Source organism: Lampetra fluviatilis, chromosome 40 (genome assembly GCF_964198595.1).
Source record: "Lampetra fluviatilis chromosome 40, kcLamFluv1.1, whole genome shotgun sequence".
NCBI classification, from domain to species: Eukaryota; Metazoa; Chordata; class Hyperoartia; order Petromyzontiformes; family Petromyzontidae; genus Lampetra; species Lampetra fluviatilis.
Window position 1 is genome coordinate 11,274,131 of NC_136314.1, and position 24,059 is coordinate 11,298,189.

Here is a 24,059-nt window from a genome sequence, read left to right on the forward strand (position 1 = left end):
AACTTATCACCACCCCCTCACCTCAACCTCGATTCCTGTCCAGTGAGAGATCGGTACATGGTGACAGGCGGTAGGTGTGTGACGAACAAGGGGCTGTGGAGAGTGGGATGGGCCGGTATGAGGTCACGTGGTTCAGAGGAATTGGAATTCGGCCACACTCCACTCGGTTCAAGCATTTACATATTTTTTCCAGTCATTGCACTCTTTTTCAGCAGGGTCCTGGATAGGCGCCCCCCAACAACCACAGCGTGCGGCGGCCCCCAACAGACTGGTCAAGTACATCCTTAAGATTGTGCGGTGGGCCTTCATGCAGCAGTGGATTTAAGCACAAAAAAACCTCCAGCACTAATGTAATGGACAAAGCACGGCTCTGCCTCAGGGCAGCAGTGGACCGAGCATGGCCCTGCCTCAGGCCAGCAGTGGAGAGAGTGCGTCTGGCTCCCTCACGGCAGCAGTGTAGAGAGCGCGGCTCTCCCTCGGGGCAGCAGTGGACAGAGCACGGCTCTCCCTCAGGGCAGCAGTGGTGTTGTATATGCCGGATTATGAAATTTTGATGAAAAAATAAAAATTAAAAAAATTTCGAAAAATGCGTAATTCGCATAAATTATGATAATCACGGAGATAATCGTATTGATTTATGCGAATGCTTGCGATTATGTTAATGTGTGCAGTTATGCTAACTAGGCTTAGTTCGTTATCCAGAGTTGTATCAATCGGGATAAACGATTATCTTTGATTTAACATTTATTGATTATCTTAGTGTGTTTATGTTATGTTAGGTCTCCAAATTCATATCTCAACGCAGGTTACAGTTCTTATGAATAAGACAGTTTTGCATGGACTGGGAAAGAAGCACTCGAACACTTGGTGTTAAACAATTTTAATTCTAAACAAACATATGACACTCTAATATGCAAAGGCAAAAGTATACGTCAATAGATTCATCGGCAAGATTATGCAATTAACGAAAATAAATGACTAAAACATTTCTTATTCATGTAACTCGACGGCAGCAACTGCTTTGCACGATCAGTTGATATTGAACGCACCACCTTGAAATGACAACCCTTTTTGAAACACAAAGATAACTTTTTGAAAGTCTTATTCGTGTGCGTGTTGTGTGTGCGTTGTCCCCTTGTAAAATTAATTATTATTATTTTTTTAGAGCCGGGAGTTGTGTCGTTAGCTTGCGGGGGGTGGGGGAGGGGTTATACAACCAGCGGCCAGAGAGGTTCTCTCACGCTTGGGCGTGGCCGCAGCGAGCCCGTCCTGCTTTCTCTCTCCACTGCTGGATTGAGCGGCGTTGGCACGATGTTCCTTGAAGAAACTTGCTTGCTTGGCGCTTGATGGTTCCGGGGGCTTGGTGCTGCTCGTGCACTCTCTCTCCGCTGCTAGATTGAGCGGCGTTGGCACGATGTTCGCCGTCGTGGTGCGCGATGATTCCGTTGTCGGATAGCGCGCAGCTCCTCCACCGCTGGATGACGAGTTGGCACAACGCTCGGTGACGCCCGGGTGTGCTGCTCGTGCGCTCTCTCTCTCTACTGCTAGATGAGTGGCGTCGGCACGACGCTCCTTGAGGAAACTTGGTTGCTTGGCGCTTGATGGCGCCCGGGCTTGGTGCTGCTTGTGCACTCTCTCTCCGCTGCTAGATTGAGTGGCGTTGGCACGATGTTCGCCGTCGTGGTGCGTTGTTTCCATCGTCCACTGCTGGACGTCTTGTCTGTTCTCAGCGGGTGCTGGTCGGTGTGTGTGCATCAAACACACGGCGCATTCGATGGCGCTCTCCTCTTCAATTGGTGGCAGCTCCAGGCTTCTCCACTGCTGGATGATAACATGTTGAGTCGGCACGATGCTCGCCTTCGGCGGTGCCCAAAAGCGCTCGCAGATCATCCGCAGGTCGTCAGTGCTGACACTCTTTCTCGGTTGCTGGTCACGCTCTCTCCCTTGGAGTGCAGCTACCAGATTCACCCGGGTACCCGATGGCGCCTCTCCCGCCCTTCCTTCAGGTTTTCGCTGGTTCAGGTTCTCTCACGAGAATGATAGCTGGAATTTCGCAAGCTTCACTCGCACTTAACCACACCTCGCCACTTAGTTCTGCGAGAAGCGACACCGGCCATCGGTATCGGTGTTTGCTCCCTCACGACGCTCCGCCAGCCGGAGCACGGCTGAAACCCAGCCTCGACCCAGGCTGAACTCAGACTTCTGCCCTAACGACCCCTCGTCGTCCCATCTCTCCTCGAGGCATGATGCGCCCCAGCTCCCTTGCGAGCCCCGTCGCAACGCTGCGTCGCAAGCCGAGTCCCGAGACTGAGCGCGACTCGAACCAGACTGCACTGCGTGATGTGCGTTTGTGTTTTAAACCCAAAAACGTGAACCCCTCCCCTCTGCGCATCTCTTGCGAGAGAAACAACAACCGAAAAACAGACGTCCCTGCTATCCAAGGCACAGACCCCCCCTCGCGACCCTTTGACCCCTTCTCCCCCTGAGTGGGTCGTCCCGAGGCCAGATCCCTCTCTATTTGATGGCATTCCACGTTTCCCAGATGCCTGTCGTGGAATGTGGCGAGTAGTGGGTTGTTTTCATTATTTAATAAAAAAATATAAATATTTAAAAAATGTTGGCCTAATTATTCTTAATATAAATTTTTGAAAAACGGGGCATAGATACAATAATCCGCCCTTTTAAAAATTATCAGTGGTCGATTTGGCCACTGGCGAATTTTTAACAAAATAAATGCCCCTTTTTTCCGTTATGAAGCCATCAGCCGCCCTCGTGTTTCGGCGGTTATTCCTTACAACGCGCGCGTACGTATCACAAACTTTGCATGGTTACATTTGAAATAAGGAAAAAAAAATTTTAACATCAAGGCAACAAGTTACATTGGTTCTTATCCATCATAACTACTGAAATTTTTTTGTCATTTTTCTTTTTATATTTAAAAAAAATTTTTACATTTTTTTTTATATCCTGGGAAACACTAGGTAGTGGTTTCGAACGCATTTATGCGTTATTTTCCTCATGTTACCTCCTTGCCATATTTTTTCCAAGCTCCGAGTGTCTGGTTTACCACTTATCGCTTTGATCATTCGATCACGGTTTTCAGGTTCGTTTTTGTAATTTCCTCTATCACTCTCTCGCGTTGTGGGAGTGTGTGGTGTAAAATTGTGCTGCGCATAATCAGAATTCGCGCACACAACCAACTTCTGCACTCCGTTATCAGTGGCACTTGCTCCCTCTGCGACAACATGCACATTTGCCGAGTCAGTGTGTCGATTCTGTGCCCCGTGGTGTCTCCCCCTCCGTGTCCGTGAGGGTGCTGGATTTCGACACAACTCTCGATACGTTCTGGAAATTCACCTCCTCCATTTCAGCACTCCGATCCACATTAATTTTTGTTTCATTGGGATATTTTCCATTCAAATGCTGACGCCTACACTCCTCAGGGCGTGTCTGTGTGCTCCATCTCCCTGCACCACCATCGCGCAATCCTGCAACGTGCTGCACTGTTTTTCCTGCGCGATCCGGTCCTTCTCTTTGTCTCTGCTGTCCGTTATCTACTGTCCGATCACACTTCACTGCAGTCATGTTTTTACGTGCGTCAATTACGGGAGCAGTGTTTGCGTTCTCTACCACATTCGAATTGGTACTCGACGCATTTAGGTTTTCCTTATTATCTGTCTCTCTATTCCCTCCTGGTATAGCCGGTGGGGGAATCGGTCGGAAGTGGACCGATTGTGTTTGACCTCCCCTCCTGCGATCGTCATGAATGTTTGCCTTTGTGCCTCCGCAGTCTATGTGCCACCCTCCCTCTATATGGTTATCTCGCCATCGGGGTGTGTACTTTTGACCTTGCTTGTGTCGTGGCATGGGGTGGTGATATGGTTCTGCTCTTAACCTCCACATCCTGCGATTCTCGTACATTTTTGGCCCCATGCTTCTCCAATTTGTGTGCCACCTTTTTCCTGGATTGTTACCTTGCCATCTGTGTGTGTAATTTTGACCTGGCGTGTGTTGGGGCATGGGGTGCTGATATGGATCTGCCCTTGACCTCCACATCCTGCGATTCCTATAAATGTTTGGCCCTGTGCTCCAATCTGTGTGCCAATCTCTCTCTGTGTTATTTTGCCGTCTGTGCGTGCGTGTTCGCTCCTCTCTGTATTGTGGGGCAGCTTGATGGTTTTTATTTCTCTCTGAGAGGCTGGGTTCATTATCCCTCTCCCTGTGTTCTGGATCCGAATTATGATTCTTAGCTCTGTATAACCATGCCATGTACGCCTTGCTCTCTATGCGGTGTAAGGAGGCTGTTTCTGGGTTCAAACCCATTCTCACACTTTCTGTAATCTCTGGGCTCAAGGATTCAAAAAAACATCATTTTGAACATATGGTCCCCTACGTGATACCGATTCACATCGCCTGCATAATACGCTTTTTTAAATTGTAAAAGGTAGTCACGTGGGTCCTGGTCCATGCTCTGGGTCGATTTTACAGCATAAAACCCCTCAGTGAGTGTCGAATATTCTCCAAACTTCCGAATCACTGCCAGGCTCAGTTGTTTGAAATCATTCCTAACCTTGTATGGTAGCGACTTTACCCATGGTATAGATTGTCCATGTAAACTCCTTTTCAACAGAATCGCTTTCTCATCCCGTCTCCTCAGACCTCTGATCATTGCCTCCTCTTCTACTGTTGCGATGTGGGTGTGTATATCCCTGTTCTTATTGTGTGGGTCAAAATCGGGAATTCTGATGAGAGCTTTGTCCATCAATTTAATGGTTTTACTGTTGAAAGAGTATTCGGATAGTTGGTCATTGTCAGGAGTCATCAGACGAGCTGCCACTTTGATCTGTGCTGTGTCGGGCGTGTTGCCAATTCCCTGCAGTTTTTGCCTCTGCTCTTAGTGGAGCATATCCTGGCAACTTTATTTTAACATTTTGCCTCACTCTAGCTTCGGGGTTGTCAGTCCCAGCTTTTTTATTTTCCTCTGTATCTCTCCATCCCTTCTCTCGAATTGTGAGGAATTTTCTTTGTCAAGGATATTTTGGTCGATACCCATAATTTTTGTGCGATCTGTCCCTGGACCATGTGCACGTACCCAAGAGTGTTGTGTACTCTTACTTTCATATTTATTCTGTGGATCAACGTCTGTGAGTTTCGCTGGTGTCGCGAACACTGATTTCTCCTCCCTTGCGAGGGTGTGGGGACATTTTACCTCGTTGAGTAGAGACGGTTTCTCTCCCGTTTCCTTTCCGAATTTTTCCTCATTCCACAATCTCTGTCTGTATGCCTGTGTGAAAAGGCATGAGTCCTGTCCTGCTTTTTCTGCAGTTTTTACATCGTGTTCGCCTTTGTCACATTTTATCGAGTCAATTAGTTTCCCTTGAGGTGTATTAGTGTCATCGATACAGCTCCCTTCTCATATGTCTCTCTGCCTTGTCTGTTCTGTAGCAGAAATGCCTGTACGTTTTAATACGAGTTCCCAGTATTCCACAATCCATTCAAAAATTCCTCCTAATCCTAGCATCTCAAGTGTGGCAGGAGCTACTTTGACATTCCCTTTCAGAGTGCATATAACAATTATATCACAGTGTAGTCAGTTTGACTCGAGCTATTCTGTTATTTTCAATTCAGAGTGCGTATCTCTAACACAGTTTATCACAGGATGCAATCGGTTCGATATGATGTTATCTTAATCCCACTGTATTTGTTCCAACCTGCTATTCTGGAGTTTAACCTCAGAGTGCGTTTTTTTTTAAGGTTTACGCCCGTTTACAATCACAAGGCAATGTTGGATCACAATACTCTGGTTAACACGTAGTGATTTGTTCCTTCATCCATGCAAAACACTGTCTGCGAGAAATCCCGGATGATGCCACCCACTATGTTGTATATGCCGGATTATGAAATTTTGATAAAAATGAAAATTAATAAAATTTCAAAAATGCGTAATTAGCATAAATTATGGTAATGTATATAATTATATGCATAAATTATGATAATCACAGACATAATCGTATTAATTTATGCAAATGCTTGCGATTATGTTGATGTCTGCAGTCATGATAACTAGGCTTAGTTTGGTTATCCAGAGTTGTATCAATCGGGATAAACGATTATCTTTGATTAAACATTTATTGATTATCTTAGTGTGTTTATGTTATGTTAGGTCTCCAAATTCATATCTCAACGCAGGTTACAGTTCTTATGAATAAGACAGTTTTGCATGGACTGGGAAAGAAGCACTCGAACACTTCGTGTTAAGCAATTTTAATTCTAAACAAACATATGACACTCTAATATGCAAAGGCAAAAGTATACGTCAATATATTCATCGGCAAGATTATGCAATTAACGAAAATAAATGACTAAAACATTTCTTATTCATGTAACTCGACGGCAGCAACTGCTTTGCACGATCAGTTGATATTGAACGCACCACCTTGAAATGACAACCCTTTTTGAAACACAAAGATAACTTTTTTAAAGTCTTATTCGTGTGCGTGTTGTGTGTGCATTGTCCCCTTGTAAAATTAATTATTATTATTTTTTTAGAGCCGGGAGTTGTGTCGTTAGCTTGCGGGGGGTGGGGGAGGGGTTATACAACCAGCGGCCAGAGAGGTGCTTGCTCGCGGTCACGTGACACACTTCAACCAATCCGGGGGCGTACATGTTTGGGAGGGGCGCACCTCTGGTTGGCTGCTTGCTCACGGTCATGTGACGCACTTCAACCAATCAAGGGGCGTACATGTTTTGGAGGGGCGCACCTCTGGTTGGCTGCTTGCTCGCGGTCACGTGACGCACTTCAAGCAATCCATGCCGCGTTAATCAGTCACAGAATTTACACTATGAGACCTCCTTTACCAGTGGCAAAATATAGTAATAGGTTTTTACCCTTTCAACTGGTACAAAACTGACACCTTTATACAAGGGGTCATGTTTGCAATAACCACAACACAAGCAGTCAAAATGCAAACAAAAAGAAACAACTCTGATAATGATATGCACTGTCCTTGAAGTTGATTGGTCCACACCAGAGACAGCTTTTCTTAGAGCCTAGTCTCCATTGGTGTTGGACCAGATGACGCCAAAAAGGTGTCAGTTTTTGTACCAGTTGAAAGGTTAAAAACATATTACTACTAGAGTCACAGAATGTTAGAGCTGGGTGTTTATTTTAAAATGTCATCCAATTAATGAGCGTTCATACAAATGTAGGAAATCTGAGCTCCCTGAGCAAACCCATGCCTTGGACGAGGGGACAATACTCTATATCCCCATGTATAGATGGAAATAAACAGATGGCGATGATTCAACTTTCTGTGCCGCCTTCTCGCGAACCAAGATATGGCACCTCGACGCCCAGAGTGCTGGATTACAGGCCATGTGCCCAGTCACCCCCAAGTAAGGTTCAAGCACCAGGATGGCCCAAATACAACCGATGGTGGAAACAAGCTCCAGATCAGCTTGGTTTTGATATGGCTTGCAGTGGATGTAAAAACTAAGGTACTGCAAGGATGCAGAGGATGGCCGAGGAATGGTGCCACAAAACAATAAACTAAACTAAAACTTTAAATTTTATCAGGTAAGGCTCACTGAGCTATATAGCTCTTTTTCAGAAGCGACTTGGCCACAGATGAAATAGCTTAACCACGTGGTGTATCACGTGGACATTTAAAGCAGCCAAATACTCTAAACACGTGTTTATAAACGTGGAGGGAAAAACTGGAGGACTCGGAGAAAAATCCAAGTAACCATGGGGAGACAGGCAAATACAAAATACAGGCGTCAGGGTCGGCATTGAACCCACAACCTCCTATATACCCTGTGAAGTAGTTTACATCTCGCCACCGTGGCATGCAGCTAACTAAAGTGTGCTCATACAAGTGTACTCTGCGTGAGGCTCATGCATTCATTTTACTTTGTGAGAGGCGAGTAATGGTGTCGCGAGCTGGGACCCACCGTCACTGAACACGTCACATTCACTTTCCACATCCCGGTCTCCCAAGGCTTCCTCCTCCCCATCCACCCAGCCAAGGGGCACGGGTCCATCTCCTGGGGGGCACGTCTCGTCTGGCAGCTCGTAGCTCCCAGCCTCCACCTGCACCTCCTCTCCTGGGACTGACAGAGGGGGTGGGTGGGAGGCTGATTGATGCCTGGGTGGTCAGTGTTAGAATTAGACATGGCAAATAGCAGCAGAATTGACACGAGGCACAGGTAAATTATAAAGTGACAACAGTTATATTTCGGCATAGGAAATGGACAAGCGTGTCTGGGTTGGACATGAGGAATAGGTGGCCGGGACAGGATTAGACAAGGAGAATGGTGACTAGGGGAAGGGACAGGGCTAGACACAACGAATTAACTAATAAGAGGGTGAGAAGCAATGTGGATTTCCATATAGGTGGCTGCTATTGCTTGTAGTATCAGGTTAACCAGCAGATTGTGTTTTATGCTAAATATTGCTGTTAAAACTCATATAAACAGGTCCAAAAGTTGATAAGTTAAACAATATCTCAACTAGATGTAAGCCTATATTCCAACCAATTAAATGTTAATTAGTTTCAAGAAAATTACCATAAATTACACGTGTACAGTTAAGGGGTGCATCGAATATTTGCTTCACCTTCAGATTTCGCTGAGCACCACGTGTTTTTTAGTCCTGGTTTTTTGCTGAATGTAGCATAGAATAATTCCAAGTATAATTTTTGATTAAATTGCATTATTATATGTTTGGGTCACATGTTGTGTGTGAACTGGTATGGGTCAAGAGGTGTGTATCTAGTGGTGTATATGGTGTTTGTGATGTGTGGTGTGTGTGACGTGGTGTGTGTGGTGTAGTTGTATGCATGACGGTGTGTGGGTGGGTGGCGTGTGTGTAGATTGCCCGGGAGAAAAATAAATTTAGAAACTTCTTAAAACTTAAAAACATAACATATACAAATGAAAAGAAAACTTAGATCATTACCTCATTGATTAAAATAAAATCCAACGCGCAGTGGAAATAAAAACTTAAGCTCGCGCGCCAATATTCGATTCTTTAAATCGAGCAAAGGAATCGAAGGTTGTAGATTTATTTAGAATCGGCCTATTCCCGTTTAATCGATACCACAAACGCTCTCCAGATATCCATTCTCGCCAGTCCTGTATGAGGGTTGACGCCACACACTTCATGGTGATTCCCCCCCCCCCAAATACAAAAGTATATTTTTAAACGTTTTACATTGTGTACAGAATGGGAGCTAGCCACATGGCAAATTTAAAGTTTGTAGCCTAGTATATTATATCCATTATTTCCTCCCCCAGCTGCGCATTTGTGCGAGGGCCAACGCAGAGGGTTTGGGTGACATGACAGAGATGTGACGTCACAGCTCACTTGCCGTGCAAAATATATGCATTATTGCGCCCCCCCCCCCCCCCAAAAAAAAGTTTATTTTTATAATTTTTGCATGGTGTACAGTCTGGAAAGTACCCACATGGCAAATTTCAATTTGTTGCATGTCGGGAAGTACGCTAAACATGTTTAACAGACACATTCACAAATTTCCCTTTTATACACAGAACCTTGGAGATCGAACGCACCAGAACTCGAACAAATCGTAGTTCGAATATTTCCGAAAAAAAATTGCCCCAGAAACCGAACGAAATTTGGAGGTTGAACGGGCAATCGCGACTTGAAAAAACCTGTACGGCTGAGACGCGTATGGCCAGCGTGTATGATGCTTGCCCAGACAAAGGGGACTCCCCTTCCAAACAATAACACCACCACCTCCTCCTCCTCACCACCTTCCACTCAAGCCATAAACTCTCCTTACTACAGGTAAAGTGAAGTTCAAAGTTCATTTATTTCATTTATTCCATATATTTATTCATTTATTCCATTTATTTCTTGTTTCTTGTATGATTTTATGCATGTAATTACTGCAAACTTTGTGTAAAAATGCTTTATAATGAGAGATTTCTTGTGTCTGGAACCAATTCATGTCATTTACATTAATTCTTATGGGGAAAATTAATTTGGTGTTCGAACAAATCGGTGTTCGAATGGCCTTCTGGAACGAATTAAGTTCGATCTCCGGGGTACCACTGTATATAGATTACCACAGTCTGGATGGGTTCCGCAGGATTGAAAGTATGACCTGGTGGTCTCCCTATTTAAGTAGGGGGACCGCACAGACTGTGACAACTACTGGGGTTATCTCCCTCCTCAGTGTGCCGGGAAAGGTCCTAGCAAGGAGTATTTAACATGGTCTTGCCAGGCAGCACGCTGAGGAGAGGCTTGCAGAGCCCCAATGTCGTTTCAGGCCGGGGCGGCAGTGCACGGACGCCATATTCTCTGGCCGTCTGCTACGGCAGAGCTGCAGGGAATTCCAACAGGACCTACATCTGTGCTATATTGACGTGGTCAAGGCCTATGATACCATCAATAGGCCAGGGCTCTGGGTTGTTCTTCGTGCTTTCGGAGTCCCTGACTGCTCACAATCGTAAGGACTTTCATGATGGTGGGCAGGCCCAGGTAAATACTGCATGGCCAGGAGTCACCTTGGGATGCGACAGGGATGTCCTCTGGCTCCTACACTATTTAACATCTCTTTCGACCACATAGTTCGAAAAGCTTTCCATGGCTGTACTTCCCATTGTACAGATACAATGGGAGGCTGATTGATGCCTGGGTGCGGTCGAGGGATAGCTCCCTATTGGTTAACCATGTTATATATGTTCATGATCTGGTGGTTGCTGTGCACTCAAATAAGTTGGATACACTGCTGTTGAAACTGGAGCATACTACTAAGAGGTGGGGCCTTACCATCAGCCCCACCAAAACTAAGCACCTGACTAGGTATTTTGTGTCATCTAACACTCCACCCCCTCAACTCCCTATTACTTATGGGGCAGTTGTGGAGAGAGTAGAGAGGTTTCTGTACCTGAGTAATATGCTGTTGATCAGCTCCGATTTGACAGCAGAGGTCTCATTCCGTAACACTGGGTGGAAGCTACCTGGGTCTGTCAATCCGCATGAAACTTCCGGTCTTCTTGGCCAGTCATGTCCTCCCTTCTCTATGCTTGCGAAATGTGAGACCCTCTAATGGAACATCTGTGCCTACAATCCATCCTGGGTTTAACCAGACTGGATTGTGTGAGCTCACAAATCCTTGAAAGATCATGACACAATCCCATCAGTGAGCTTCTCCAGCAGACAATGCTGCGTTGCCTGGGGTATATAGGCCGCATGTCCAGCCACAGCCTGCACAAACAGCTTTTGTTTGGCTGGATAGAGGGGACTATTCGGGTATGGCAACCTATGGCAACTGGGTTTGTCCCGTGACGTCCTGCCAGCGAGCATTTGCCACTGCACATGGCCTCAAAGTGCACCTAGCTTGGCAGAAGCGCCGTGGTAATATTACCACCACTTAGTGGCAAATAACGGTACTTATTGTGACGGTGTGTTGGTGTGGTGTGTTGGTGTGGTGTGTGACGTGGTGTGTCTGTGTCTCCGTGTGTATGTCTCCTCCTTTTTGTGTGTCACCATCTGTCTGCTTGTCTGTATCCGTGTCTGTGTATGGCTGTCTTTGTAAGGGTCTGTGTGTGTGTACGTGTTTTCGTGATAAAATCAAGTGGTGCTCATGCAGTTCCTTTGGTCACACTGCATTGTTGCTTTACGAAATTGAGGCTTACCAGGGATAATATGAAGAAACTGGACCATGGATAATGGGTGTTTCCAAGGATCATACAGCTGTCGCAGATAATAGGAGTCTCGGGTAATAGGGCCGTGGATAAGAAGAGTTCCCATTTAAGTGCTATTCGAGGAACCCCTAGTACAGGGATCGGCAATCTGCGGCTCCGGAGCCGCATGCGGCTCTTTAAGGACTGCTTCATGGCATTATTCACATGCGTTGTGGCTCTTGAAATATATATATTCTTTACCGAATTCGAAAAAGAATGGCTATTCTTGTTATTTTCTTTACAGACCCCTGTCCTAGCAAACATTGTGTGACGAGATGAGTAACGCTCGCCTACACTGTGCAGTGCGGCGAGGGTAGAGGGATAAACACGAACCCGGCGTCTTCAGGGAGTGCATCTTTTGATGAATCCTCATGGTGGACGCTTGTGAGAAGCCCTTGGCGCACACGCCGCACTTGTAGGGCCGCTCGCCCGTGTGCGTGCGCACGTGTTTCTTCAGGTTGGACGTGTCCGAGAAGCCCTTGCCGCACTCGTCACACACGTGCAGCCGCTCGCCCGTGTGGATGGTCCGGTGGACCTTGAGGGACGACAGGTGCTTGAAGACTTTCCCGCACGCTGTGCACACGTGCGGCTGTTGGCCCTTGCCCCTCTGCCGCCTCTTGGGGGTTTTGGTGTCGACGGCAGACGCCTTCTCAGCCGCCATGCGCACGCACTGCTTTTCTGCAGCCTCTGCACAATCAAAATATAAGCTCTTTTTATAAAGTTTTTACTATTACGCTCATTTACTCGGGAAAGCCTCACCGAGTCAATGGTGACCTGTAACATCCACTGCGAAGCAGACGGCGTGGAGTGTGTTAACAGTTATTACACACTGCAGTCATGACCAGGGCAGCCACTGGATTTGAACCGCGAACCTCAGCAACAAGCGGCGAATGTGCTAGCACTTGTCCGTGTCACCACACTGTCACCAATAGGAATGAGATTAGTCTTGGATTCAATACCCCAGCGGAATGCCCTGCTGCTTTTAGAAGTCGTTAATTCACAAGTGTGAAAGAGATTGGACAGTCGTGGATTTGCAGAGACATGTAGAAAGACGGAAAGTGCAATTGAAAAAAAACGAGCTTTGGAAAGGGACATCGAGAGAGATAACGTTGAATTTCATGGTGAGTCATAGAAAATGAGAAATAGGTGAACAAAAACGTGGACACAGAGACGCAGAGACGGAAAGTGAGAATTGGTGACAAAGTAACAGATTGAGAAATATGGAGATGGCCACAAGAAGGTACCGACAGAGTGAATCATGGAACGGGGAAAATGAGACAGACACAGAGATGGGAGAAACTGGCAAGGGGATTTCCAGCAGTGCTCAGATCACACATGCCCCCTGCCAGGGACACAACTATGGGGGGTATGCAGTGTCATGCGATGCATAGAGGCCCAGTCGGCCACAACGGGGCCCCGAATCAACAGATGATAAACATGGACAAAATTTTACACCATTGGAACCTCATTTGTCAGTAAGACAGTCTCATGGTGACAGTGCACATTATCAGAGTTGTGTTTTTTGTTTGCATTATGACTACAGGTATTGTGGTCTATGCAAACATGACTCCTTGTAATAAGGTGTCAGTTTTGTTGCCAGATAGAAGGGTAAAAAACCAATTATCAAGGACAAAAATGTTAAGAAATTTTTGTTAAAAAAAATGTTCCAACAATTAACCATAAATACCAAAAAGCATTATTACAAATGAAAAATATTTGTGAACATCCACAGCGTAAAATATAGTAGCACTACTGCTGGTGTTTTGCTACTGAACACCACCAGGCTTTTTTGCGGACATGCGCATGAAAGCAAAACGGATGATAACTTAATTGTGAGTATTGTTATCTTTAAATCCTCTTATTAATACTGTCACCATAAGACTGTCTTCCTCTAAACCCAATACACGGATAAGCCATAACAGAGGTTTTTGGTACTCTTTGGTTCTTTCGGTAAAGTCACATAGGTAGAAGAAATAATAGATCACGACGTTTCGATCGCAACGCAAGCAATCGTCATCAGGCGATTGCTTGCGTTGCGATCGAAACGTCATCAGGCGATTGCTTGCGTTGCGATCGAAACGTCGTGATCTATTATTTATTCTACCTACGTGACTTTGCCGAAAGAGCCAAAGAGTATGGATACCTGCAGTCACAAAAGCTTCAAATCAATAGAGGTTTTTGGGTTAGATCGCGTAAATATGTGTCGTTAAAACCCGCCACCACCCGACACAGCCAACTAGTAAAGGTTGTCACGTAAACAGAACATGCCAATTCGTCACTAGTACAGTACACCGGTGTGTTGGAGAGCCAAGCCACAACATTTACAATCTGAGTACGACGTTTCGCCAGCAATTACAACTAGCTTCATCAGGCGATAGCCAGATTTGTGGAGAAATCTTACTGTTTCATTCATTAAATAGAGGCGTAGATGTGTTGACCACGCTTCTGCGCTCTTGCACAATGTGGGGGGCTGTGTTGGGTCATGGCGGGTTTTAACGACACATATATATACTTACGCGATCTAACCCAAAAACCTTTAGTAATGGATATCGGTCACGAAAGCCCACGTGTTAAACTAGTTATAGCCTACATATTGTATACGGGCTAGAAACATCCATAGCTATTTCAGTAAAAGTGAGTCGGCAGAAAGGAGGCGGGCCCACAGTCGTATATTTCATAGTCACCCCCCCCCCCCCCGTGAAATAGGTTGTTGTGCCCCTGCCCCTTGCACAGCTCAGGTGGGGATGTCAAATCCACAGCAGTGCAGTCGCCACACAAACTCAACTTCCACAGCTACCACTCAAGATATTTTCATGTAGATTTTTTAAACCAAGTTTCTCAGGCTCACACGACGGTTTAAAACATTGTAAATAGCGCTCTATACGCCGGAACGTCTCTTGGCCTAGATCGACAAATCAATTTTGTCTCATCCAAACGTCACCGATACTGCGGTGGGACTCACCAGCAGACTCGGCCCAGCATCCACCGTGCAGAAGGAAGTGTTGATCGGTCAACTTTCCAGTTCAAACTACTCGAGTTCCGCACCCACTATGCTACGTACTGCTGTGGAAATGGCGACCCCCTACCCGACTGTGTTAGTCACTTGTTGCGATGCCTCGCAAATAGTTGTGCTACAGATCTGGTCAGTTCATCTTTCGCCCTACATCCACACGATCACAGAAGAGTGCCTTCGTCGCCATACTGCTGCTGTCGGATATCGAGTCAAAGCCTGGACCAGGGATTAATCAACACACGCTCCAGAGTTAAACAAGATGGTGCTGATCCAAGATCTAATCAAAGATTGTGGACTTGACATATTGGCCATTACCGAAACCTAGGTATATGAGAACTCACCGGACGTAATTAAGCGTGAGGCTGCACCTAACGGATAGGCTATTCAGACTCTTTGGTTGGATCCTTGCAGTCACGAAAACGTCAAATCTAGGATAGGCTATTGTACATCAGCTCCGTCGCGGGAAGCCTGGCGCACTGATTCACAGCGTGAAAGTCCTGAGAGACTCGTGAAAATACCAAACAGCATGCGGAGGCTTACAATCGCTGTCATCTATCGACCGCCATCTTCACCGCTGTTGGAATTCCTTTCCGAGCTTTGCGGTCTGCTAGATGGTGGGTCACTTGGCTCTCGTTACATCATCTGCGGTGACCTGAACTGTCCCGGACAGCGATCTCTCCAAGATTATCGATGGTCACAGTTTAACCCAACACGTCAGCAGTGCAACATGTCGCTTAGGAAACATATTGGATCACATCCACTGAGGCCGTAACTGTGACCAATGTTGTTATCTAAAACGTGGGTATTTCAGATCAAAGTCTTGTGAGGTGCAAAGTGGTATTACTGACTATTCACCCACCCATTACAACGATATCAGACTGGAAATGACTGGACCAAGACCGTTTCCATCAGAAGATCCGGTCATCTAAATCCTGCATCGACGGCCAATTCATTTGCAGCTTAATTAGAAAATGACATGACTGCTGTTCTTGATGTACTCGTGCCGATGCGAACAAGCAAAAAAAGAATGGGGAAAGTGTGCAGTCAATGGTTGTCACCGGAGGCGATCGCTGCGGAGCAGATGCAAAGGAGGCCAGAGCATCTTTGGAAGAAAACTTGTTTTGACACTGTCCGACTTGCTTACAGAGCAGCCTGCAGATCTGCCAACTGACTTCATTGAAAACTAGATTCAAAGCTTTTGTGACTGCAGGAATTACTCTTTGGTTCTTTCGGTAAAATAACGTCTAAAATAAAAGAATAATAGAATACGACGTTTCGATTGCAACACAAGCAACCGTCATCAGGTAAGAATGAATGAGAAGCGTGATCCTCTGCCCCAATCCCCCCCCTCTCTCTCTGCCCCAACCCCTCCCCCCTCTCTCTATTTCAAGCCTCGACACAGTGGCGCTGTCTTTCTTTTTGTCATTCTTTGGAGGAGCATGGTCAGCCAGGTGGGGTGTTGGCTGTTGTGTTGTCCTGCTCTATGTGTTGTGTTGCATTGTGTTTCTAAGTTTACTATGTTTTTTTCTCATTCATTCTTACCTAATGACGGTTGCTTGTGTGGCAATCGAAACGTCGTATTCTATTATTATTACATTTTATTTTCTACGTGACTTTACCGAAATAACCAAAGAGTGACTCATTGCAACGCATTCTCCCAGTCTGCCATCTGAGTTTCATCAACCTGCAACCAATGCAAAACTCGAGACCCTGGTGTAATGCGAGCGTAAGCGGGGTTCGCTGCTGGCCTCTGGGCCAATCATACGGCCCGGGGTATTGGGGGGCGGAGCCAGTATGGGGGCGTATGTGAAGGTCCACCGCTCACCTCGGGTCCAATCGGAAGCGAGGTGAGAGGGGGCGGAACCTAGGGGTGGAGCCAGCAGGGCGCTATGCGGAGGCCAGATCTGGAAGGTTCGGAAGGGCGTGGTGAGAGGAAGGAGACAGGATCACGTGGTGAAGGGGATATATGTGGGAGCCCGGAAGGGCTCCGGGTCAGTTGGTGAGGAGCAGCTGGTCCGGTGTCAGGACCAGCGGGGTGCGGGTGTTACCCCAAATAATGAGTGACAGAGACCAGGCAGTGCGTGGCGAAGTCCTTTATTACACTGGCACCAATATCGGCGGCAGAAGTGTCAATGTTCATAGCACGGCTGCCAAAATATGACATCGCGTTCGACTACATCCACATGTCGATTCTCAAATCATGCTCGGACGTGCTTGCACCGCTGACTGTCCACCTGCCAAATCTTTTGTTAAGCGAGAGCTGTTTCACAGACTGGTTCAAAATGGCACAGGTAACACTACTCCTGCAATAAGTTGCTTTGAGCCATAGTGACACCACAAACTATCACCCAACCTCAAATCTGAGTACGATTTCCAAGGTCATAGAGCACCGGTGTCTTAAGCGGTTTCTTCCCCACGTCACTTCGATGAGCAGATTCCACCCATTGCAGTCGGCATACCGGAAGTTCCACAAAGATCACTGATGATCTCGACAAGACCATGGATGACCAGTGTGCCGCAGCGTTGGTTGGCCTCGATCTCTCAGCCACCTTCGACACCAGTGACCATGAGATCCATATCGGCCGGCTAAGGTCAAGGTTTGGTGTATCGGGTACGGGACTGGGGTAGATTGAGTCATACCTACATGGTCGATCACAGTTCATCAAGGTGAGCAACGAACAGTAATCGCCTGTGCCGTACCTTGTCGGCGTACCACAGGGGTAGACCGCGGCAAAGTAAGGTAAAAGGTAAAAATAACGAGCCTACCTTTACCCTACCTTTTACACTTACCCCACACAAATTACCCAATTACAGGGTAATTACCGGGGTAATACACATGAAAAAGGTTTATAACAGGTAAATGCTAGGTAGACCGCTTTATTCATATAGAATACTCTTGAATCGGGTGTTGAGGCTGTCGACGACACCGTCCTCCATAACCTCCTCATCCCAGACGTCTTGGTCGATGACGACCTGATCAAGTTCGTCATTGCCGTCGTCCTCGGACGAACGACAGGCAATAAGATCCTGCACCGCTCCGGCCCATTTAGACGGGACCTTCAGGCAGCTGGCCGCGATCCACGAGCGCAAGCACATGGACTGGATGAAAAGCGTCTACGACCGCGACTGACGAACGCATGTGAACTCCCACCCGGCTCCGCTATTCACGGGTTCGCAGGCGGGGAGATCACCACTGCATCACACCACTGGCGGTCGTGACGCCCATGCTCAGAAATCTATCGACTTCATCACCGTCATCGATGGAGCTGCCTACGTTGCCAAATAAGGTGCTGAACAGCGACCCCTCCTCCATATGGGCAGCGACTGCCGTCGTCGGGATCGTGTGCATGTCCGAGTAGCGATGCTGCAGGACAGAGCGGAACGTGGCCTTCAGTGTAGCCAGCTCGTCTTGGTCTTTCGTTTTCGGCAGCTGTGGATTCAAGTAGGATGCCACAATGGCAGGTTCCTGAACCAGGAAGTCGCGGTACCACACCAGCTCGGCCTTCATCCCCATCGCGGTCAAGAACTCATCGATCGCTCTAAGAGCGATCACAATGACGGATCAGATTCTCCATCGTCACCGGAACGAGATCCAATGTCGACTTGCGGTCTGCCGCCAACGAGGTCATGACCTGGCATTCACAGGAATGTTGTCACGCCCTCTATGTTTGCCCACTGCAGTTCAGAAAGCACCGACGCCGATCACATCTTAGAAGCGCACCATGATAATGTCCAATGGGACACACTTTTTCATGGCGTCGTCGCCCATGTCAAACGTCGAATTCGACCTGGTCGGCGAGTCCTGGTGTGTCGGCTCCTTGCTGGCGAGCTTGGCAATCTAGGCCTTGCGGCGGTACGACTGCCGGGCGACCTTGCTGCACCTGATATTGATGAGCGCAGTTCGGCGTTGGTCGATTTCATCAGTTTGAGAACTTAGACGACGCCGATCTGGACCGAATGATCCACGCAGCGAATATGGTGGCAAACCCCCAACTGCTCATATCCGGCATCCGCGCTGACCAGGGCGAACAACGTCTTGACAGCACTGATCGTATCGGAGCCATTGTCGCTGGTGACAGCGAGCAGCTTAGTTGAGACGTTGTGCCCGAGACTTTGGAGGTGCTCAAGCAAAATGGTGCCAATGCGCTTGCCGACAGCGCTTTCAGACTGCACATCGAGGATCGTCAGCAGCATGGACTTCAACGCACCAGATTTGGTGTCGATCCAGTGCACCGTGACCATCCAAAATCCCTTCAGGTTGCGGTTCGACCACCCGTTGATGGTGAGTGAGATGGCGACGTCCAGGTTGGAGAAGAACGCCCCGACGATGGGCAGCATGATAGTGTGATGCCCGACAATCCTGCGAATGATGGTGCGTGTCGACGGGACCTTCGTATCCCTGCGTCAATGTGTGGACCAAGGTCTTTAACTTGTCGCTGCCGGCGGCTCGCAAAGAGATTGCACCTTCGATAACAAAATCAACCACCGCGTTCTCCGGGATTGCTGACCGGCTCAGTGTTTGCTGCATTAGGTGGCTCGCGGACGCTGACGTCCCAACCTCGCTGCCTGGGGCGAGCATGTTGTGCTTCTTGAGGTGGGCTTTCCACAAATGTACACTGCAGTGAATTCAAAGTTAGATATTGAGAGCCTCGGCAACCTCGAAAATTGCACACTAGCGGTGCACGTGTAGCTTGCATGAAAAAAAATGCTGCTTAATCCAGAAAAATCTGACATTCTGCTGGTTGGCACCCAGGCGCAGGTGAAAAATATTGTGGGAGGATCAGGTGTGGGAGGATCAGGTGTGGGAGGATCAGGTGTGGCAGTCACGAACTCCAGGATTAAAGTTTTCTACTCATCTAAAGAGCCTCGGCATCATACTCGACCAGAATTTGTCGTTTGATCACGTGCAAAATATAGTCAAGTCCTTTCATATCAGGGCTCTACGACACATTCGACCACTATTGAGTCGTGACATAGCCACCACGGTGGTGCGTAGCATAATATCGACAAAGCTCAATAATCATTGCAAATCACTACTTTACAAAACTTCTTGCAAAAAGATAAGCAAGCTGCAGAGTGTAAAAAAATTGCTGGTATGTGTCGTGATGGGTACTGCAAGATCCGACCGTGTCCGTCCAGGACTCACTGAGCTGCATTGGTTTCTAGTTGCCAACCGAATACATTATAAGGTGCTACTCATTACACACAGTGCTTGCCACAAATGAACCACAATGTCTTGCTGATCTCGTCAAGGAGCATAAACCATCACGCAAACTCTGGTCATCCTCGCAGCGGCTTTTGGCTATCCATTGAACCAAGACAGCTACCGCATCGCACACGGAGACACAGACAGACACACAAGCAGAGAGAGACAACATAGACACACAGAGAGAGACACACAACATAGACACACAGAGACCCAATGCCTCTGTGTCGAGGCCTTAAATAGAGAAATAGAGGGGGGGGGGTGGCAGAGAAAGAGGTGGGTCTGCTGGGGCACTGCTGGAGCAGAGAAATTAGCATGTCAATGAATCCACCCCAAAGCGACCGAGGGAAAAAAGATCGAATGGTCCTATGAGAACCTGGTAAATTTTAGAGAAATAGTTTGAGAAAACAACATTTAGCAAATCTTTTAGAAATGTAATATAATGCAACACAGAGAGTCGGCTAACACGCAATTAACGCATAGCCTTGTTGATTACGATCTCCAAAGATTGCTAAAATTAGAAGTCAAGTGTTAAATTTGACAAACAGAGACACACAGAGAGATGTGTGGAAATCCACCCCGAAGCGGCCGGGGGAGAGAAAGAGCGAATGGACCTATGAGAGCCTGGTAAATTTTAGAGAGAGAAATAGGCCGTTTGAGAAAACAAACTTAGAATTTTTTTTGGAAACGTAATGTAATGCAACACAGAGAGTCGGCTAACACACAGTTAACGCATAGCCTGGTTGATTACGATCTCCAAAGATTGCTAAATTTGAAGTTAAGTGTGAAATTTGACAAACAGAAACACAGAGAGAGAGAGAAAACAGCTTACATCCTCCTCGTAGAGGTGGTTCAAACTGTATTTGAAGCTTTTATGACTGCAGGAATTACTCTTTGGTTCACGTAGACAGAAAATAAATAAAATAGAGTACGACGTTTCGAATGCAACATAAGCAACCGTCATCAGGTAGAACAAAATTTGATGGCCGGGACAAAAATAATCAACAAAAATAATATGTAGCATGCAAAGTCTCCACCGCAAAACATTTTCTATCAGTGGGATTTTTAAGAGCAGGTGTCCTCTTCCTTTACAAGCCTTCACAGTGTGCTAATTCGTATTTTGTTAAGGCCCTCAACAGCCACATTCGATATTACACAGTTATTTTGCTGCTGCTGAAGATTATAACAATGCATCATCACCAGAAAAAAACATGAGCAGTAAGTTACTCACCGCGGTGGGACCTCTGGTGAACCTTGAGTGTGGACGCCTGCGAGAAGCCCCTTCCACACTCATCACACTTGTAGGGCCGCTCGCCCGTGTGCGTGCGCACGTGCTTCTTCAGGTTGGACGTGTCCGAGAAGCCCTTGCCGCACTCGTTGCACACGTGCAGCCGCTCGCCTGTGTGCGTGCGGTGATGGGCTCGCAGCGAGGACAAGTGCAGGAAATCCTTGCCGCACTCCATGCACACGTGCGGCCGCTCGCCCGTGTGCATGCGCTGGTGGTCCTTGAGGTTTCCGATCTGCGTGAAGCTCATGTTGCACACCGTGCACACGTAGGGCTTCTCCTCGCCCTGCACCGCACCGCGCTGAGCCTGGGGCCTCGGCATCTTCGTCGCTCGTGCCGGGAGACTCCCTGCATGGCCCAGGGGCCCCCGTGGGAGGAAAGATCATTGACTTCATCGCCACCAACGAAAATTAAAACATTTCACCTGGATAAACCGTCGAGATGGAATGTCTCGTTTGCAAAGGGTACACTTAATCAGAGGGGCAAATTCAAACTTTACAACACACACAAGTATAAGTTATACAATGTCAACTGCATTTCTACAGTATCATGAACTGGACCAAACCGAACAAGGCAGTGCCATAAACATACTGCAACCTAACTCATATTTTATAAGTGGTGCACATAGCCGGGTCATGGAGAATATTATGTCTCTCTCACAGTCGAAAGTCTTGTGCAAGTGCGATTTAATGCACGAACGTGCGATTAAATTGCGTGTAACGAATCGTCTCCAAGCACAGATCCGTGCCCCCGATTGGCAGTCGTCCATGCGCGGCCTAAGGTGACTCAACAACCTAATAAGGCATTAGTCTGCCACGAGGGGGCGATGATTGTTATGCAAAGACTGCAGGATAATTTGTGGGTATACTTTTATTCATTTTACGAATTTTAACTCACGTTGAGGTTTGTTTTTATGGCGGAAACCCGGGGGAACCCGGATGATTCCAATACAGAAGTAGAGAACAGACACATCTCCGCACAGAAAGGCGCCAAATTCACAGAATCAAACGCAGTCACTTTTTGCTACACCACTCACCACCTTGACTATTCATCACTGCCACCCCAAGATGTAATTGAAGATGTAACGACTACTGACAGGTCTCATGCAGAGGCAACCAAATTAACATTTTGACTTAAAATCATTACCAGTGGGGGTGTGATATAACGTCCATCAGCCGCCGAGTCTTCATAAGCAGTAAAATGTGCGCGCAATGTATTTGGGGAAGCATTGGCTTAACGAGCACGAGAGGGCTGACGAGAAACAGTACAGTAAAATATACGAAGGTTTGAGTTTAAATGCTCCTGGGAAACAAATCCAGGTCCATAGACAGGACGGATTGAACATCATTTTTTTACGGCAATTAAATATAAATGTGCAAGATATGCCCGGGCGCAGTGACGGTGATTGATATGAAATGGGTCAGACAGTGATGTTGAGTGATGTAGTGAAGTGGGTGATATAGTGAAATTAGTGATGTCATGCCGATTGCTGATATGATTGTTATCTCACGACGCAGTGGTGTAATATTGCTGCGTCAATGTTATGATGTCGAGTGATGCGATGGTGAATGATGCTCAGTGATGTCATGAAGAGTCATGTGGCGTTCAGAGTAGTACAGGTACTGACCGATGGTAATATAGTGATGGTGAGTGATGTAGCGATGGTGATATAGTGATGTATTGATGGTGAGTGATATCGTGATGGCGAGTGAAGGTGATGTAGTTATGGTGAGGATGTCGTGGATGGCGAGTAACGGTTATTGATGTAACAAAGTAGTGATAGGTTATCGTGATCTTAGTGACTGAGCGATGTAACAAAGTAGTGATAGGTTATCGTGATGCAGTGACGGTGAGCGATGTATTCAGTCACGGCGATGTCGCGAGGGGTGAGCGCCGCTGAGTTTACGTGGTGATGGTGGAGTTGGCTGTTTGGCACCGCTCCCAGGCCGCGGAGGGGGAGGGGTCACGCGTTCTGCCACTTGAAGACGGAACGCGCGGGGTCACGCGGGGACCTCGGGGGCTCCTCTGCGGGGACTCCTCAGCGGGAGTCGAACCTCGAGGCGGCGGCGGTGGCGGGAGACGCGGGCGCCGCGCGGCGGTCCAGGCCCGAGCGACGAAAGAATCGCGACTGTCGATTCCGTTCTGTGCGTTGGTGCTGCGGGATGATGAGGGAATCGAATCGCACCGTGAATTTAAGGTACGCGATCATTTGGCGAGGATACGGCCGCACGGGCTGCAACGCGCCACGGTCGTTTCGTTGAGGCTCAGTGGCGGTGGTGGTTGGGGCGGGGGTGGAATTGAGCCCCTTGGCACGCCCGAGGCAAGCAGCGCTGAGGAGACCGCAGACGAATCGATTTTTAAAATCTGCATCGCGATCCCTCGAAATCGCTCCGCGTGCGGTAATCGACAGAGGCCCGGATCGGCTCTGCTGTCGACGGCGGGGTGGGAGGCACCTCGCGGTGGCAGTCCTCGGCCTCGGCATAGGAACGGCGCGTGGCGAGGGTGGGGAGCGGGGCCTCGTAATGATGGCCGTGGCACAGCTGAGCCGGCACCGTGGCTTCCGGTGTAAAACTCACTCCTTTAAAACTGCTTCGTGTTGTTTAGTGTTGTCCTTTCCCCCGCGTCTCTGATTAGCGCGTTTGGCTACGTACGGTGCGAAAGAAGTTCAACGTCCATATAGGTCCACATACGCAACAGCCATACAACACACACGTAGCAAGTTCATCAAGCCATGGCTCCCAGCCGCCAATGACCGCGCTGCCAATCAGAACGAACCGCAGTGGAGTCCGCGCGATTTCCAAAGTGACGAGCGAACCCCGTGGTGGGCATTCCTCTGCGTG

The 24,059-nt window shown here is 47.6% G+C and overlaps 1 protein-coding gene across 2 annotated transcripts in view; it reads right to left on the reverse strand.

Annotated features, from left to right (window-relative positions):
* The window catches only part of LOC144946242 (uncharacterized), a 33,592-nt gene that overhangs the window by 1,983 nt on the left and 7,550 nt on the right, over positions 1-24,059 (reverse strand). Inside the window, exons 3-6 of one of the 2 annotated variants that reach the window (XM_078875132.1) lie at positions 23,126-23,374; positions 21,166-21,567; positions 12,049-12,402; positions 7,954-8,112 (exon numbers count right to left, since the gene is read on the reverse strand). In XM_078875132.1, the coding sequence (XP_078731258.1) occupies positions 7,954-8,112; positions 12,049-12,402; positions 21,166-21,541 (889 nt within the window). In that variant the 5' untranslated portion in view covers positions 21,542-21,567; positions 23,126-23,374. Of the gene's footprint in view, positions 1-7,953; positions 8,113-12,048; positions 12,403-21,165; positions 21,568-22,365; positions 22,403-23,125; positions 23,375-24,059 lie in introns of those variants that run through there. The other variant, XM_078875133.1, reaches the window with a different exon arrangement.